The 19,245-nt window shown below is 35.1% G+C and overlaps 1 protein-coding gene across 1 annotated transcript; it reads right to left on the reverse strand.

The window, feature by feature from the left end:
* Positions 1-261: 261 nt before the first annotated feature.
* Positions 262-7,541, reverse strand: LOC135080355 (uncharacterized). Its single transcript, XM_063975007.1, has 12 exons — positions 7,391-7,541; positions 6,671-6,967; positions 6,176-6,294; positions 5,406-5,667; positions 4,820-4,997; positions 4,290-4,470; positions 3,973-4,068; positions 3,767-3,853; positions 3,504-3,560; positions 3,100-3,271; positions 2,013-2,810; positions 262-755 (listed from the first exon to the last, which is right to left on the reverse strand). Exons 2-12 carry the CDS (start codon positions 6,886-6,888, stop codon positions 386-388), a joined length of 2,538 nt encoding a protein of 845 aa, XP_063831077.1. The 5' UTR covers positions 6,889-6,967; positions 7,391-7,541; the 3' UTR covers positions 262-385.
* Positions 7,542-19,245: the final 11,704 nt, after the last annotated feature.

A 19,245-nucleotide genomic window follows, 5' to 3' on the forward strand; every position in this document is an offset into this window, starting at 1 on the left:
CATCCGGACACCACTGCCTACTTGATAAGATAAAATCTTAAGGCCATAATAATGAAAACTTTTGTCTCTATAACCAAAGCCTTCAAGTTCAAGGTACGAGTGAATAAGGCATTTTCTAGACAAAGTCACTATAGCAATGCTCATCTATATATATAAAAATGAAGTGGGCGCCTTTGATGTAAACTCACACTAGGCCCTAAGGTCTCTAATATGCCTACCTATTTTAACTTATAAGGATATTATTTACGAAGAAAACAAAAGTTATATTAAATTAACTTATTTATTGCTGTAATAAATATAACATAAGGCCATAAAGGCACCATCTGTTATCATAAATTATAAATACAATATTTTTTACAATGTGTAATATACGGTCGGTATGCTGTTAAAATCGTCTACATCTTTTGGCTCTTATAATATCTCTTACCAACATATCTTTTCTAACTACTAATTTCTTAACATCTTGCTCTAAAATTTTCCTCATTTTTTTTAATCGATCAATAATTTCGATTTCTTTTTCAATTTTATTAGAACGCAAACTGTCTTTTCCTTTTGAACTTAATGCATTACGCTGAATATTTTCATTGCGACTGAAAACAGCACTATTTTCCACAGAGTAATCACAGGACATGTCATCCTCAGATGATAATGATTGTACTTCATCAACATCGATATCATCCACCACAACCATATAACATTCATCATCAGCTAGTTCGTCAAGTTCCACTTGTTTGATGATGCGTTTTAAATCGGATCTGAAAATGTAAGTTGTTTAAAAAAGGTTAATAGTTACAGAAAGGCTACAATTGGATTACTAACGTTTGGCCAAAAAACGTTTCCCAAATTATCACATCGCAAACAACGTTTCGCAAATTTTCATTTGGCAAATTCTCATTTGGCAAAACAACTTATTGCAAACTTTTAATTCGCAAATGTCGTTTTTGGCATATTATTGTTTAGCAAATTATTGTTTGGCAAAGTATGTTTTGCCAAATGTTTCATTTGGCAAAAATATTTCACGATAAACTATTTACAAAACAATTTGATTGGTGCATAGAATGGAATACAAATTAGCTTGTGGTTATTATTTTGTTTAGTGGGTAGTTAATATAAATTTTTTTCTAAATAAATTTTCATATTTCATTCTTTTTATCGAAATTTCCAAATGATTCATTAACAATAGAGATGATTCTAGCGCTCGGCGGCCGCTGCCGCGGCACGCTTCGCTCGCCTTCGCGCATTAAGGGTCACTGTTCTAACCTAACCTAACCTACTATTTTCTACAATACCTACTTTTTGCAACCATACTATTTTCTGCAATCTCTCTGTTTTACATAAAATTATTGTGAAAACCATGACCATGTGCCTTATGCTTTGATTTGTGGGTAACGGTGGGTACTCGTAAGTATGTGAAGTGTCAATTTGACCAAGCAAATTATTTGGGATATAATATTTGGCAAAATAAAACATTTGCTATATAAACATTTGCCAAGTAAAATTTGGCCAAATGTTAATTTGACTAAATGAATTAGTTGCGAAAAGTACAGTTGCTAAAAGTTTATTTGGGAAATGAAACTTTGGCGATAAGTTGTTTGCGAAGTGAAATTTGGCGAAAAGTAATTTGGCCAAACGGAAGGATACCGCTACAATTACATTTAGTATTCATATTCATTTATTGCATCCTGTTGTTGAATTAGGTGTTTACAAATAAATATGTCTAGACACAAATAAGAGCCCTGTAAGGGCATTGCAAGTTATTGGAAAATAACAAAAATTGAATTATAAACAACAGAAATAAAATAATTCCTCATAGAAATTATTAGTCTTGCCTCTTTTGATATAAAATAACATAATGATGAATTAATATTTAAGAATAAAAAGGTTTATTGTTTTATTTTATTAAAGGCGTGTTTGTGAATGTTCTGTCGAGTAATTGTTTATGTATTTTATTACGTTTCTCAACATGGTGAACCAAACATACTTTTCTGATGCAACGTATTTTAAGTACTAACCTTTCCTCCTGACTAGGTACAGCTTTATAACTAGGTTCACCTTTATTACTAGGTTTCGCTTTATTCCTAGGTTGACCTTTAGAAATAGCTTTTTGGGGCATTGCTAAACGACGTTTACTTTTAGGTTTGAGGGGCTTATTAAATATCACACTTCTTACAAATTCTCTACTCGGTATTAACTTTTTGTCATCCGTTACTACCACTTCGTAGAGCGCATCTGTCCCAAGATCAATGTTTTTGTCTGCATCGCCTAAAATTGTTATATTTGCTTCCTTTACTTCATCTAATTTTTCATCACTACCAGCTGTGTCATGTACTTCAGTCACAGTTGGGATTTCTTGATCATTGTTTTTAATCTCATCATTATTATTGCTTTGATCATCAGTCTTCGAAGCTTCGTCATTCGACACAATACTAACTGTAGCCAAGTCTGTAACCTGAATATGTACTTCTGGCACGTTTTCTAAATTTTCCATCATTATAAACTGTTCAATAGTTTGTTCCTTCGGTTCAGTGTTTTCTTCGAATTGCAAGCAATAATCTTCAGGTTGCGCTATAACTTCCGTGTTATTATTTTCTTGACTTTCGTATACTATTATTTCATTGCAATTTTCCACTGGTTCCACAACAGTCATTACGTTTTCATAGACGATGTCTTGGTTTTCTTCATAGGGATCGACGTTTTGAGTATTTTCTATTACTACTGCTTGGGGTTCTAATTTTGGTATTACAGTTGGAAGAGGCTCAGGAACTCTTTGGGAGTTTTTGGCGTATTTTTTTAATTTATTTCTCTGAATCCTGAAAAAGCAAGGATAAAAAATCTAATCAATCAATCATATTCTACACAATAAATTTGCGTTTGAGCTGATGTTCACACTCTCAGTTTCAAATGTAAATATCAAACTGAGATCAATCCACAACAGAAATATTTTATACTAGCTGCCCCGGCGAACTTCGTACAGCGTATATTCATCAGAAATAATTTAGGATTCTAAAATGGTGAAAGACAATCAAATCTTTTTTCTTTATAATAATAGTGTAGAATTGCTACATCAACTTATAAAATCACACACAGAAGAAAATTTACCTATTAGAAGGTTCAAATTCCAGCTGAAATGAGCTAGAAGAATTTTCTGTCTCACCCCTCACCGAGTCTTGCAAGTGTTTTATACTCTGTAGGGTCTCTTGATCGAACGACAACTCTTGGAGACGCGCTTCTAAACGACTCTTACTCGTCACTGGAGTTTCCATGTCGAAATCTAGAATAGTAACTTCAATCAATGATAGGTAATAGGTTCAATACACGAATACAAAAAAAAAATACGTAAAAAATAAGTATAGAAAACCAAATGTTTACAAACGTACCCGAGTGGGGTATAAAATTATAGAAAATTTAGCAAATAAGGTGCTCCTTTGACTGAATAACGTAATAGATATTCAAGTAAAATAATGTCAATCGGAAAATATAGAGGCTTGTCAAATAGTACCCACCTTCGTAATTTTGTTTGCTGATTACTTTGGGTCGTCTTCTCCCTATATTGGGATTACCTGAAACACAATGTAATCTGTAAATCTATGAATTATAACTGTTACATTATTATTAAATGAATTCTTTTCATTACGAGCGTGTCTGCAATAGTTTTGGTGTCTTATCTATGGCTATGGAACGATATACATCGTCACAAACTACGGGCTTACAAAAATAATTACGTAAAAACGCTTCTCTAAATGAGTATTTCTAAGTTCATACTCACGAGGTGTTTTCGGTTTTGGTGGAACTTTCTTGGGCGCCGACACTGTTCTCAATACATTTATAGCCTCCTTAATCTGTGACGCTTTATCTGAAAATAATGGAAGCATTGAAAAGATCTTTCTATTACTAAATATATATTTGTTCAATTTTAACCAGTATTTTGGCACTTATGACTTTCGATATCGCTCTTTGGAATAGATAATTTACCTTTAGTTTTGTCTTCATCATCAGCCGACATAAATTCGTTGTTAATAGTCTCCTCTTCATCATTTTTATCTATTATACCCAATTCTTCTTTTATTTCTGCAAAAACAAACTTTGATACAGCTAAGAGGATTGGGAATAAGTGAATGTATAGTTTAGTTACCATAATTAAGAGACAAATATTTGAACATCAGCCTACCCAACCCTATGCTTCAAGCATGAGGAATATAGGCCAAATTGTCCATTTACTACTAGTAAATTAAAGGGGTGTGCTTTTGCTGTGGAGACTAAATTTGTTTCCTAATGATGTTTATACTTACTTTCAATCTTCCTCGACATTTCTCTGAGTTGATCTAATGTAAATTGCCTTTCAATTTTATTTCTCTTCATCCTCATTATTAAATTGTTAAAATATATTCCATCCATTTTATAACCTGTCAATGATTCGCAATATTTTTTCACTACTTCACGGTCTACATCCAAAGATAAGAGATCCATTATCTAAAAAAAACTGGAAGTTAGATTTTTATGTATTTTTTTAAATAAATGTCTCAGGTGCAATGAGGGCTACCGTTTTTACACATCACAGTTGGCACCACTGGCGATTGACATGACCCTACTCTACAGTGGCGCCATCCTGGCGAGTTCAAATGCGATAGTCCAGTTGGCTGTCTTCGTCACTAGCAAGTGACAGTGACCTTGCTCTATTGGCTCCAATTGGTGAGCGCTAAAACGATAGTCCTTATTGACTAGTTCTATAGTGTGTCAACCCAACCCTATTCTACAAATTAGAAACATAAATTAAAAGCAGCCTATTTCAGAAGCAGTTCAGAATTGAAAACAACTTTACCTCTTCTTTGACACTGGGGTGTATCCGTCTTCCGTGCTGCAACTTGTCGAAGTAATCGTCAGTCAAAGGGTGGTCATGATGATTGCACACATACACCACTGTCAAGGTGTCAGCGGTTACTGGTACTGGTTTTAACACTATTCTGCAAGGGCACTCATTTTTTGGCACTTTGGAAGTTCTAAAAACAACACAAAATGTATAGTAAATTGTAAATAATTTTCAAGGCAAGAGTGAATTCGCACTTACAGGGCAGATATGTACCATCCTAGACTGCATCCCACTTAACACCAGGTGCAATAAAATTGTGGTCAAATACCTGCCTTGTTATGCATAAAAAACAACAACTATTATGATTATGACAACAGTTATACAAAAATTTATTGATTGTTGAAGCATTCATTTCCATTAAGGCATGAAGTACATTCATAATTTATAAGGGTAGGCTTGTGCTTACATTGATTTAAAATTAGTAATTAAAATTATTGCCAAGTCTACCTTGGAATAAATAAAAGGCACTTTTGAACTCATCAAAACCATAAAATGTCTCCAAAACTAAAGTAACTTATAAAAATATACCTTTCCTTACCTTTTTCTTAGTCCCTTAGCATTAAAATAATTATAATTTGATGACTTTGCAAACACACATCTATAGACGAATATTGATTTGCCATCCTTTATATGTGAATCAGCACATTTAAGGTAATATTTCCACTTTTTCGCGTTACTATCAACATATAAACGAAATGTTTCTAAGGAATCAAACTTGTCCCCCACTTTAAGTAGTCCATCATCTATATGTTCAGGCAAATTTGGATCATGTTTCTTGCAGTAATTTTCAGGTTTATAAGCTGAAAGTATAAAAAAATGAAAATTTTTACTATACTATATTATAGTATTTATTCAGGGTTTTCATTACACTTAGACCTCAACTTTGAAACATGTATTTTTTTTTACATTTAAATCAACTTTTGAATACATGTCTCTTTTTTACAATATATCCAGAGTTACAAAAATATGCCCTCTTAATTAGCTAATATTAACTAACTTAGGTCTAAGCATATTTTGAGAGGTTTATGATGACAGCTGTACTAGTATGCTCTGTGTTACAGCTGTCAGCGTCTTCCACCTTCAAAGTTACAATCATAAGTTATTAATTTATGAGGCCAAGCTCCTACAGGAACAATAGCCAAATTTAAAGGATTATAGGTAAAAAAGTAGGTATACATGTTCAGTTATGTAGCCTGAGGATTCTTTTACTATTATAAAACCACTCTTTCGAGTTTTGAATGTTAATAAAGCTTATAACTTTTACTGTGATAATAAACAAAGATAATGATAATTATTTTGATAACTCACCATAGTACTTGCTCTTAAATAACCCACCAAAGACATGTTTTGTAATCTCTTCATCTGACTTGGCAAGGATGTAATCTAACTTCTGAACCACATTACCTTTTTGGGGCTGGTGAAAAACCCTGCAATCATTGTAAATGAGATATAAGTAGCCAGCAATCAAAACCATACCTATTATTAGCTAAAGCCTGGTCCGTGAGCACGTAGAATTTTTTCCAATGACCCCAAGCTACCCATCCTTATCGCTCGCGTGTAATTATCTACATGCTCACGGACCAGGCTTTATCTAAGATGACAGTGATGTACGGCTATTAAGCCATCAAACCCCAAGAATCCCAAGCGGTCGTACAAGACCACGTAACAAATTGATCTCTATTGTGTCTCAATTCGCAGATCTTGAATGAAGGGTTAAAGTAAGTACAAATACAAATAACCTTTGATATGCCTAAGCACTAACCAGAATGAGATACAATGAAACAAGTTTCTCTATAAACATACCGTTGAATCAAAATTTTTGGTCTCTTTTCAATAGACTCCTCAGGTTCAACAGCATGAGAATTGTTGAGATCGAAGTTTTCAACCTCCTGTTCATGATAATCAATTTCTTCTTCGTGCTGATTTACCATCCAATCGTCACTTTGAGCTGTAACGATGCCTTCACTTGTTACTCTACATTCAACGGTTTGACTTTGACCATGCTTGTGTGGTGTAGTCATTTTAGTAATGCTCTAAACTAACGATGAGGCTCCGGTAATCATTTGCTTCAAACTCTTTGGTTATATTTTTTCCAGAGATCTGAAAATTTTACAATTATTCATTCAACATTTTTATCTCGCACGGACATTATATCTAAGAACACACTTCATTGTACACCATATAAGACAAGAAAAGAAAGAGAAAGAAATAAACAAAAGTTAAGGCACAATTTAAGTAATTATTTTGTTTTTGTTTCATTCCTTTTTTAATAACCTTTACCCACATAGTAACAGATCTATTAGAATTATTAGTGACTACAGTGAGAAATTTTAACAAGGTGAGAACTGAGAAAATTAGTTTCAAGTTAGTCTGGAACTAGTAACTTCTGACAAAAATAAACACACTAAAATTATTGCAGCACTGTGCTCATTTTCTAATGTAAGCTGTAGCAACATACAGCTAGCAGGTATAATAGATTTATGTAAGTATTTTATGTAGAAATTGGTATCAATCCAGACTAACCTATTCTAATATTTTCTAATGTTTGTTTTGATCCAATTTGAAAGTTTTCCCAATCTTCAATCAAATGGATTTCTTTCACTGACACGCAAATTATTTTAACGCTACAATGGTTGACAGATAGGTTTTTGTCAAAAAACAAATGGCCGACGGAAATAGGATGTGACCGAATGAACGACAAAATGTCAGTCAACCACAGAGAAAAGTAATAAAACCATAAAACACAGAGCCCTCTCCACAGATATGGATTAGAGGCCCTCTCAGTCAACTTTTTGACACCATTGATTGAATAGTGCTGCCACCTAGATTATGAATCCTGTACTAAGCTTATTTGTAATATCAGCAGTCTAGCGCATGCACACATTCTCATAAAATTCAAAGTTTAATTACAATGGATTTAAAAAAAATATATTTTCAAGAAAGACAAATCCCATCAAAAACAATACTTGTCAAAAAAACCAAGTCTCGCAACTCAGTTGTTCTACGGTAAAAAGTTGTGAGATCCATGTAATACCAAGTCCAGGCCAGGAAATCTTTAACGTTTTACATAAATTATCGACTTGGCCATCGCACTAAATAATTTAATTTCCACGTGTTTTCATGCGATGGCCAAGTCAATATATTTATGTAAAACGTTAAAGATTTCCTGGCCTGGACTTGGTATTACATGGATCTCACAACTTTTTACCGTAGAACAACTGAGTTGCGAGACTTGGTTTTTTTGACAAGTATTGTTTTTGATGGGATCTCATTTCTTTTTGTATTTTGTAGACAGCTGTTATGTATCTAGAAAACTGGACCAAAATTGAAAAATTTTACTCGACTTGGCGGGGACACTACCGTGCGTCTTTATATTTATATGGTATTACAAAGTTATTTAAGTAAGTACTTAAATATTTATAAAACTGGACCGAAATTGAAAAATTTTGCTAGACTTAGCGGTTGCACTACCGTGCCCCCAAATATTTTAGTTTTTCCTTGATTCATACACCAAACACTACTTATATTCCAAATTTGAAGCTTCTAGGTCTGCTAGAAGTGCCTTAGAATTTTGATGATCGGTGAGTCAGTCAGTCAGTCAGTGAGTGACAAAATTAAGAAACTTTGACCCGTTATAATTCTTAAACTACTCGTTCAAATTGAATGAAATTTGAAATATACCGTGTCTTTACAGTGCCTGCATGGATACTGAAAATTCAGTCTTCTAGTTTTATCCACAACGATGATACAGGGGGTCGAAAATGGCCTGAATTGCTTCGAGAAAAGGATGGTACGGCCGTGCCGCTTTTTTGCTCGACTTGGTGGGGGCACTGCCGTGCCCCCAGATACTATAAAAACTTTGAGATTTTATCTTTATGTACCGACTCTTATAATGTTTCAATAAAGAAGTTATCTTACATCATCAACATTAGATTATTGATAAAAAATAATATAAATCAATACCTCTAGGCTCAAAGGGCGTGAAGGACAAAATACCGAAAATGAGTTTTTTTTATACTCAGTTACAGTTTTACTCAGAATTTAATATACATATACGGGGTGTTGATTTCAATCCTAGCCATATTTATTTAGGTGATCTATTATGACTTATATAAACGCATTATTCACCAAAAATAAATACAATTGAAAATAGAATTTTTAGCGAATATTTTCCGTACGAAATCAACTGTTACTGTGGCTCGCAATAGTGCAATAGTTTACACTGCGGCACCATCGAGCTACGTGGATCGCTCGCTTATCATATCGGTATAGCCTACTGAAGGAAGCCACGTAAAGTAAGAAGTGTACAATTAAGTAAATAGGTATTTTTATTGACTAGCTAAAGTTAGTTATTAATAATTTTTTTTCGAAGTAATTTTTTTACTGATTCGTGATCAGAATAAAAGCTACTTAATCAACTCCCTAAATATGGCGAGTATTGAAATCAACACCCTGTATTTCGTTTGTCGAATTTCCTAAGAAAAAATTTTAAGGCTGGGTTGCACCACTAAACTTTGACCGTAAATATAACGTTAAACGATGATTTTTGTATGAAGTTAGACAGATTTTTGACGTTTATTACAGTAAGTATTTATGTAAGATGGTGCAATCCAGGCTAAGTATAGTTTCTAAAGTTATTTCCGCATTTGGATCAGATAATAAAGAAACTTGTATTTTGGAGTCTTTGACGGCTTTTATACGTTTCTTGCGCTTTGAACTTGGTAGGCTGGCTGGCACCGACTTCGAGAGTATTAATCATGATTCATGGTATACATAGGTAGTCCTAATAAAGTAAATGACGTAATTTTTGTACTTTTTGATGAACTTTTATGCGGAGTTGTTATTTTTAAATTAAAAATGAGTTTTTAAAACGGTATTATGTAGGAGTGGGTGTACTTTACTGGAATAAAAAACTTCCTGCAAACACCTAAAAAACCACTGTTGCAAAAATGAGCCGTCTATTATTCGCTGGGTGCGAAGTACTATAGATGACCCAAGCTGAACTGTCCCACCAAACTCAACGACAGGGGGGCGCTACCATCGGTCAACTATAAGGTTTCCAACATGGCAAAAATCGGAACCAGCGATCCGGTATTGACGGTGGCGCCCCGCTGTCAATGTCATGCATAGGACAGTTCAGTATTTTGGAACTATAGGTGGGGGTAACATAATCTATCGCAGCGCTCATGGTGGTCAAAAGTAGAAATAATGTAAGCTCTGTCATCAGATGTATCTGTCAATGGCAAAACGATTCTACATAATACATTTTAATATCATTAATTAATCGCATGAAAAGGGTCCTACTGGGAACTTAAATAAAAGAGTGGACTGTATTTCGATAGGGCTAGTTTAATAGCCGTTTACAATTTGGAAATAACTAGACTATACAACGTGTGTTGTCGCCACAGTCGTTTCCGCCCGGAAGTACAATTTGCCGCCGCTAGAGGGCGACACCGAGACGTCATTCGAACAACGAGCGGCCACTCGATCATTCCTTGTCGAAGCGTCGAGCTAGTAACACTCACCTTGTCTTGCTGAAAGCTATTATTATTTTTAAAAAAACGAAGTACAATTATTATTTTATAAGTGATTTTTATTTTAAATTGGTAATATTGTAAAAGAGTAAAGTATCATTTCAATTATTAATAAATATGAAATATGATTTCACTATAGAAAATTGAGCTATAATAATTATTATGATGGTGAGATTGTGTAGGTAATGTAGCTAAATATTAATAAAAGTGTTTTTGCAGAATATTGGTGTTTGAGTTGATTTACATCAGAAGTGGTACGGAGCCGTGCCAAAATGCCACGCCATCGCAAGAAAAGTAAAAGGAAATCTCGAAGAGACACATCTTCCGACTCCAGCACATCGATCTCATCGGTGGCTTCCGCAAGTAAAAACTATGACACGGATGAAAGTCATAAACGGCATAAAAAGCATAAAAGACGTCGCAGAGGATCGCCAACCGTAAGTCAAAGTGCATTATTATCATCAGTAATTCCGGAATTCGATCCATTAGTTGATAATATTGATATGTGGATAAATGTAGTTGAAGCAAACGCCAGAGCATTTGGGTGGTCAGATAATATGATTCAGTACCAAGCTCTGCAAAAGCTGCGTAATACGGCTAAAACTTGGCTCGATTCGTTACAAAAAAATGAGACCCAGTGGACGACATGGAGGTGGCGACAATGGCGTAATAAATTGTCGGATACATTCCAAATTAAACGTGATATGTTTACCTTGCTAAAACAGTTAGTAGATGCAAAACCGCTTCCTGATCAGTCCCTTTACGAGTTTTATTTTCAACAAAAGGCAAAGATTGATAGATTGCAATTAGAGTTTCGTGAGCAGGATATTATTTCGGTCATTGTAGGGTCAATCGGTGACCCTAATATTAGCACAGCTGCGCAGGCAGGTACTTTTCGATATTGTGATGAGTTAGCATCATTTTTACATGGCAAAGTTTATGTGCAACCTGAAAAAGACAAGACTCAATTTCAAAAACCGAGCATGTCTAATAAACAAAGCACTCGTTCGCTACCTAATGAGACCTTAAGTTCAGATCGAAAGTTTAGTGGCAATAATAAAAGTGACTCTTTTATGAATAATCCCACGACTTCACAACGCGATATAAATATAACATGCTATCGTTGTGGGGAGGTAGGGCATAAAAAAACCACCTGTAAGTTGAACAGTAACGTACAATGCACTTTTTGTAATAAATTAGGGCATGTAGAAACAATTTGTCGTTTAAAAACAAAGCCTAAATTGGAGACTAAACTTGAAGTAAAGATGATCGCTGAGTCAGAGACTAAGCAGAAATTTTTCAAAGATATTATGTTGAATGATTACAAAAGTAACGCGTTTTTCGACATGGGAAGTGATTGCTCACTCATCACAGATAAATTAGTGAAACAATATGATTTGAAACCATTTTCTTTGAATGCGCCTATCAGTTTAGTAGGTTTTACATGTGAGTCGAACGTGACTGTTTCCAAAGCTGTAGCCGTTACCTTGAAGGTCGACACTGTTGAATTAATTGTCACCCTTTATATTATCGACAAATTAGCGGGCTGTGACATACTCATAGGGCGGAACTTTACTGAGGACAGAAGTATTATGTACATACGTGTGGGTGATTCTTTAACTTTTCAACCAGTAGAATGCCTAAAAGTTTTAAATGTTAACGTTTTAAAATTTAACGACAATTCGAAAGAACATGCATCAGTGTTGAATAAAACTTTTGCCAAATACCCTCAATGTATTTCTCATGATTTATCAACATTAGGAAAAACTGACTGTGTTGAGTTAAACCTTGAACTCACGTCTAATAAGCCAGTCTTTCAAAGACCTTACAGAATGTCTGAATCTGAGCGCTCAGTTATGAGGAACATCACGGATGACTTACTAAAAAATGGTATCATTCAAAACAGTAATTCTGCTTATGCTAGCCCTGCACTCCTTGTAGATAAAGCATCAGGTGATAAAAGATTATGCGTAGATTATAGGCAGCTAAACAAAATTACTGTTAAGGAAAAATACCCCATGCCATTGATTGAGGATCTCATTGACCGGTTACGAGGGTGTAAATATTTTACATCCCTCGATTTAAAAAGCGGATATCACCAAATTGCTGTAAATCCTGAAACAATACCTAAAACAGCCTTTATTACGCCCGATGGTCATTTTGAGTATATTAGAATGCCCTTCGGGCTGAGCAATGGACCTTCAGTCTTTCAAAGACTAATGGATACAGTGTTAGGAAATATGCGTTTTGGGAGGGTTATATGTTATATGGACGACTTGCTAATAGCCACTGAAACATTTGAACAAAATGTAGCTTGTTTAGAGACTGTTCTAGATATATTCCAAAAAAATGGTCTGACCATCAACTTGGAAAAATGTTCGTTCTTCCAAAAGGAAGTAACATTTTTGGGGTACGACATTTCAGATGAAGGTGTTCGCCCAAGTTCACGTAAATTGAAAGCTATTAAAGATTATCCTACCCCCAAAACAATTCACCAACTTAGACAATTTCTGGGACTCATTAATTATTTCAGAAAATTCATAAAAAACTGTGCTGTAATGTGCAAGCCCTTAACTAATTTGTTAAAGAAGAATGTAACCTGGCAATGGGGTCCTCAACAAACACAGGCAGTAGAAGATCTTAAAAAGGCCTTAATTGATGATGCCGTTTTAAATATTTTTGACCCTAATTTACCTATCACTCTCTATACAGACGCTAGTCGCGATGGAATAGGATGTATTTTAGTCCAAACCACTTCCAACGGGGAAAAACCTATTTACTTTTATAGCCGACAAACTACTAATGAAGAAAAGAACTATCATTCTTTTGAATTAGAGCTTTTAGCGATTGTAGTGGGATTACAGAAATTCAGACATTATTTACTAGGAAATCAATTTAGAATTGTAACCGATTGCAATGCTGTTCGTCATACTTTAAACAAAAAAGAAATCATACCTCGGATTAGCAGGTGGGTCTTACAAACTCAGGAATTTACATTTGAGATAGTTCATAGGGCTGGTACACAAATGAAACATGTGGACGCCTTGAGTCGGAACCCCGTACAAACTGAGCACTCCTTGTCAGTTCTGTCTATTACAGAAAGTGATTGGCTCTTATCAGTCCAGTTACAGGATCCTAACATTTGCTGTATTCGAGATATACTATTATCAGGCGAGGCCGAGTCTAATAAAAAAATATTCAATGAGTATGATTTATTAGGCAATAAGGTTTATCGTAGGACTCAATACGGAAGACGTTGGGTTGTACCTAAACAGTGTATATGGCATGTCATAAGAGCCAATCATGATGACATTGGGCATTTTGCAGTTGATAAGACTGTTGAGAGAATCAAAGCACAGTACTAGTTTCCTCGACTCAAGAAAATTGTTACAAAGTACATTAAAAACTGTTTAAACTGTATTTACTACAAGGCTATAAGTGGAAAAAAACCGGGACTGTTACATCCAATTCCAAAATATGCTAGACCTTTCCACACTTTACACCTTGACCATTTAGGCCCTTTTGTTAAAACAACACAAAATAATGCTTATCTTTTGGTAATAGTAGATTCTTTTACTAAATTTGTGTTTATTGTCGCTGTCAAAAATACCAAAAGCAAAATAGTTATCAACGAATTAAATAAGATTTTCAAAATATTCGGGAACCCTAAAAGACTGATTTGTGATGCCGGAAGCGCTTTTACATCAAAATTATTTACTGGTTATTGTAATGATCATAATATTCGACGTCATGTTATTGCCACAGCCGTACCACGTTCGAACGGTCAAGTCGAACGATATAATCGAACCATTTTAGATGCGTTACGGAGTCTTAGCGCAGATACAAATAACAATAAATGGGATCAACATGTAACCCAAATACAACAAGGTATAAACAGTACAATAAACAAAAGTACTGCAGCAGTACCTAGTGAAGTATTTTTTGGATACAGAATTCGGATGATGAATGATAGAATTGCTGATGAGGATAATACAGAAAAATCGGTTGACGTGACAGCCTTGCGTGACAAAGTAGATCAAAACATTAAAAGAGCTGCTCAAGCACAAAAAGCAGCTTTCGACTCTAAAAGGAAATTGGCTACTAATTATAATATTGGAGACTTGGTTGTGATTAAAATACCAAGTCACTCAAATGACGGTCACAGCACAAAGTTAATGCCATTGTTTAAAGGACCTTTCCAAATAACAGAAGTCCTAGGGCATGACCGTTATAAAGTATCCGATATGAGAGGAGCGGAGCGGAGTACAAAACGTTATGATGGCGTAACCTGCGCAGAAAATATGAAGTTTTGGATACGCATTTCGGATGAGAGCGAGGAGGAAGTTGCACCGGATGTTGTCCAGTAATCAGGTACTCATTGAAACACATGTAAGTTAAAAATTTATTATTTATCTTTATTAGAGACGTTAGCTTGTATAAAGTAAATAATGCATTTCGAGTTATGTGGGCCTAATGTGTCAGCTTCAACGAAAAGTTCTTAGAGTTTTTGCACCAATTGATGGGAATCCCTAGTGAAAGCTGTCGTTGGTTTTATAATGGTGATACAAAACTATGTTGATGACTATGCTTAAACAGTATCAAATAGTTCAAGCCATTATACCTACAAATACTAAGAACTTTTGTGTTGCTGTGATATTTGTTGGTCTCTATTTTCTTATTAATATGTCTTTACACTTATGAGCTTGCAAGTGTGTTGTCTTCAAACGGGAATCCAAAGTGAAAGCCGTTTTTAAGATGTAATGGTGATACAAGACTAAAGTGACAGTTAAAGTCATTTAGTTCAAACTATTATTAAAACATGAATCTTGCAGGCGCATAAGGATAAAGTGATATTCTGAACTATATTAAATATAAAAATAACATTATTATTTGTTTACAGCTTCCACATTAGACCAATACGATGTCCGAGGACGACCACGTATGCAGGACGGCCGGATGTTGTCGCCACAGTCGTTTCCGCCCGGAAGTACAATTTGCCGCCGCTAGAGGGCGACACCGAGACGTCATTCGAACAACGAGCGGCCACTCGATCATTCCTTGTCGAAGCGTCGAGCTAGTAACACTCACCTTGTCTTGCTGAAAGCTATTATTATTTTTAAAAAAACGAAGTACAATTATTATTTTATAAGTGATTTTTATTTTAAATTGGTAATATTGTAAAAGAGTAAAGTATCATTTCAATTATTAATAAATATGAAATATGATTTCACTATAGAAAATTGAGCTATAATAATTATTATGATGGTGAGATTGTGTAGGTAATGTAGCTAAATATTAATAAAAGTGTTTTTGCAGAATATTGGTGTTTGAGTTGATTTACACGTGGTAGTACAAAAATGAGTCACAGTAGTTGTTGTGCACAGATGTTTGCCTTATGATGAGAGCGTGAATTATTGAACTCTGCCCTTGTTTTGTTCTGAATTCTTCTACATCTCGGACTTGTCCAGCCAATACCAACAACTTTCCTTTAAATACGGTTTGTGGTTGGAATTTGATATTGTAACACTCACAAACCCGGTCTTCAAAACAATACTCATTTCGATCTGAAAACGATATTTAATTTATTACTAGCGATACAGGAACATTTAAATATATTTACTGTTATATAATGAAACCGTTAAAGTAGCTTTTTCTTTTTGTTTTACTGTAAAACTACAACTATAAATGAAGTAAACAAACCCTGACACAATCAAAATTAAACACATTTTTTGGACTTACCTCATTTGATTTGAATGACCAAAATGATTTCAAAACCTTTTTTCCACCCAAATCGTGGTATCACAACAATTTATTAGTCGAAAATATTTGTTATTTTTTCATTTCGATATTTTTTCACAAATATACGACCTAAATGTCAATGTGACAGAGCCCTCAAAGTTGTGGACGCTAGTTGGCGCTGTAATCGTGCACAGAGCCAATAAAGTGGAGGGTTCTCGCACTAAATTCCCTAATAAAACGTACTTAAGAGCGTTTACGCCGTTTGGCGCAAAAACAGTACTTTTTCAACTCGTTACAATCATTAACCAGTAATACTACAAATATGTTATAGGCATAAATAGTTAGGCAATTTCGTCGTCTAAATAGTTAATTGAGAAAATATTGCGATTAGTTTAGTATTTAAGAATTCTATCAAGATAAGTCCACACAGGTTTTGTAAATTTCCACTTTAGCGTCAGTTTACAAGCTGAATTTTTTATAAGAATACTGTGAAAACGATTTAACAAACATTTATATCCTATAGCATAGATCCTTGGGCAAATAGTTATCTGAGAAAATTTTTAGATTTAAGCATTTTACAATAAGAAATCACAAATTAAAAGAACGTGAAATACCCAAAAATCAAAGTGATTTTTTCACCAATGTTCTTCCTTTATTCAACACAAAAATAGCCTAATATAATAGAAGAATATCTTATCTAAAATATTTACTTTGAAATTTAAAATAATTCATTGTAATTTTTTTTCTATGAGTATTTGAAAAGTACTATAAAACGCCGCGCACGAATCGTTCAAATTCAGTCCGCCTCGAGGCGTTCCAGAGAGAGGTCACGTCGCTCGGTGCTCTGCTGACATGTGTCACGCGTACGTTGATCTTTGACAGGTAGCTGGACTTTTATAGTGTATCCGCAAAATCTTGGTGGTAGATTTTGCGATAACGTGGTAATTAAAATATTTTATTGTTATTTTTCATTACAGTCTATTTTTACAACACATTCTATTTCAGACGTAATGAAAAATAAAATTAAGTTATTTTTAGCAATGAAACGAAAACGAATGACGAAAATTTGGAACAGCAAGTTATGTATGTATGTTACGGTTAAAGTGATAAATGTGAAAATTATGAATAATCGCCGGTTATTATGAATAATTACCACATGATTTGGTAAATGTGATTAATATAAGATCATTTATGTGTGTATAAAACTAAATAGACGGCTTAGGGGTGGCCCAAGGGCCACCCCCGCCGCACCTTAACCTATTTTTCACTTTAAATCAAAACAATGTGTTATAGGCATTATGGTAAAGTAATGTTACGCAAGAAACAGTCCAAACTCATTTTGGCAAATTATATTAATATATGATATCAAAACGTTTAAAGTGTGAGGCTGTACATGAGCGCTGTACACGAGCCGGTGTTCTCTTTTATTATATTCGTTAGTACTAAGGATACATTATGAAATAATCACTGATAAATGTGATTAATTTATCACTTTTACCTCGCCTGTCGGTAATTATTCATAATAACCGGCGATTATTCATAATTTTCAATTTATCACATTAACCGTAACATGTATACTAATATTATAAAGAGGAATAATACTAATAATTTATTTGCCATAAATAGGTGGTTACAGAATAGTTAATAGGAATGCTCTGCCAGCAGGATCCCACCTAGTTGTAGGGGGAACATACACAACATAATATTACAGTCGGAAAATCTTTGCGGTAGGTACCTCGGATTGTAGTTAGTTGGACAGTGGTCATTTGACGGCCACTTGAATCGTCTCACCCGTAAGCTTTCAGCTACCGCCGGCGCACTAAGCCGGTTGATGCCTAATCTCGGAGTCGCTGACTATACTTTTGCGTCGCGCGTTATATGGTCCTATATGGGGCTCGAGTGTGGCACAGTGCTGTGTAGTCGTGGAGCATCCTACTGTTCAAAAAAGCGCAACGCATGATATCACTGAGGCACAGGCTGAGGTAATTCGTGGATACCGCATAGTATCCGCAGTCCGTCTATTCCCGGTTGTGGACACTGACTAGGTATGTCCCTACTGAGGATAAATGGGAAAAAAAATATTGTCATAACTGGCGACGTATAACAATCCTACTAATCCTACTAATATTATAAATGCGAAAGTTTGGATGTCTGGATGTCTGGATGTTTGTTACTCTTTCACTCAAAAACTACTGAATGGATTTTGTTGAAACTTTACAGTATTATTGTTTATAACCCAGATTAACATATAGGCTATAATTTATGACGATATGTGACAAATAAATTTCAATAAATAAATAAGACGTGTCTAAAAAGCGCAATCTATCTTCATTAGTTAAAATCTACAGCGCTGGACAAACTACTGTTTTTGACGTTCGTAAATATTCATGCGGGGGAAGCCGTGAAACGCCATCTATCAACATGATATCAAACAACAGATTTTACGAACTAAGGAGTAAAACGAGGTCCACGCGTACGAAGTCGCGGGCGGCCGCTAGTTCAAAATAAAATTAATAATATTTGTATTCATCTGGTCTTACTTGACTTTTACTTTACGTATGTCATGCACGATGACATTTGCGTCAATATTTGTGTACGTCCCCACTAGGCATAATTGGGATGTATTTTTCTAATTTGTCATAAGTTGTGAGAAAGCCTGTAGCTACAACTGGGAAAGTGTGTGTCGCCACTGGTGACAATCGATATTATTTATGCCATTTATCCTCAATGGCGACAAAGCTAGTGTCGACAACCGAGAATAGACGCTAGTTGCGAGGTGACCATAGGTTCCAAGGGGAAATGTACGTGTACGTGCACCACGAGAGGTGGAAACCAAAAGGTAGAGGCTTGAGGATCTAGGCCCTAGAGTGCTGAAGGGTACGCCTGGCCGTCAGCCAAATTTTACGTCGCACCATAGAGGCAGTTCTGCCTGTATTAGAGGAGTGGGTGCGACGGCATGATCGCCTCACACATAGGGCGACCCAGGTTCTACCGGGCTATGGGTGCTTCGGACCATTCTTCCACCGTATAGGCCGAGAGCCTGTAGATGGTTGTCAGTTAACACTGCAGTCTTGGCACGTGAGTCACCGCAGCAGACTGACACGC

Source organism: Ostrinia nubilalis, chromosome 2, assembly GCF_963855985.1.
Source record: "Ostrinia nubilalis chromosome 2, ilOstNubi1.1, whole genome shotgun sequence".
Lineage (NCBI taxonomy): Eukaryota > Metazoa > Arthropoda > Insecta > Lepidoptera > Crambidae > Ostrinia > Ostrinia nubilalis.

Bases quoted from the DNA above. Each gene is read 5' to 3' on its own strand.
- LOC135080355 (XM_063975007.1), bottom strand. From the start codon at position 6,888: ATGACTACACCACACAAGCATGGTCAAAGTCAAACCGTTGAATGTAGA. The intron at 6,295-6,670 runs GTATGTTTATAG...CAATGATTGCAG, and splicing joins CCAAAAATTTTGATTCAACG to GGTTTTTCACCAGCCCCAAA. The intron at 4,069-4,289 runs GTAAGTATAAAC...TTGTTTTTGCAG, and splicing joins AATGTCGAGGAAGATTGAAA to AAATAAAAGAAGAATTGGGT.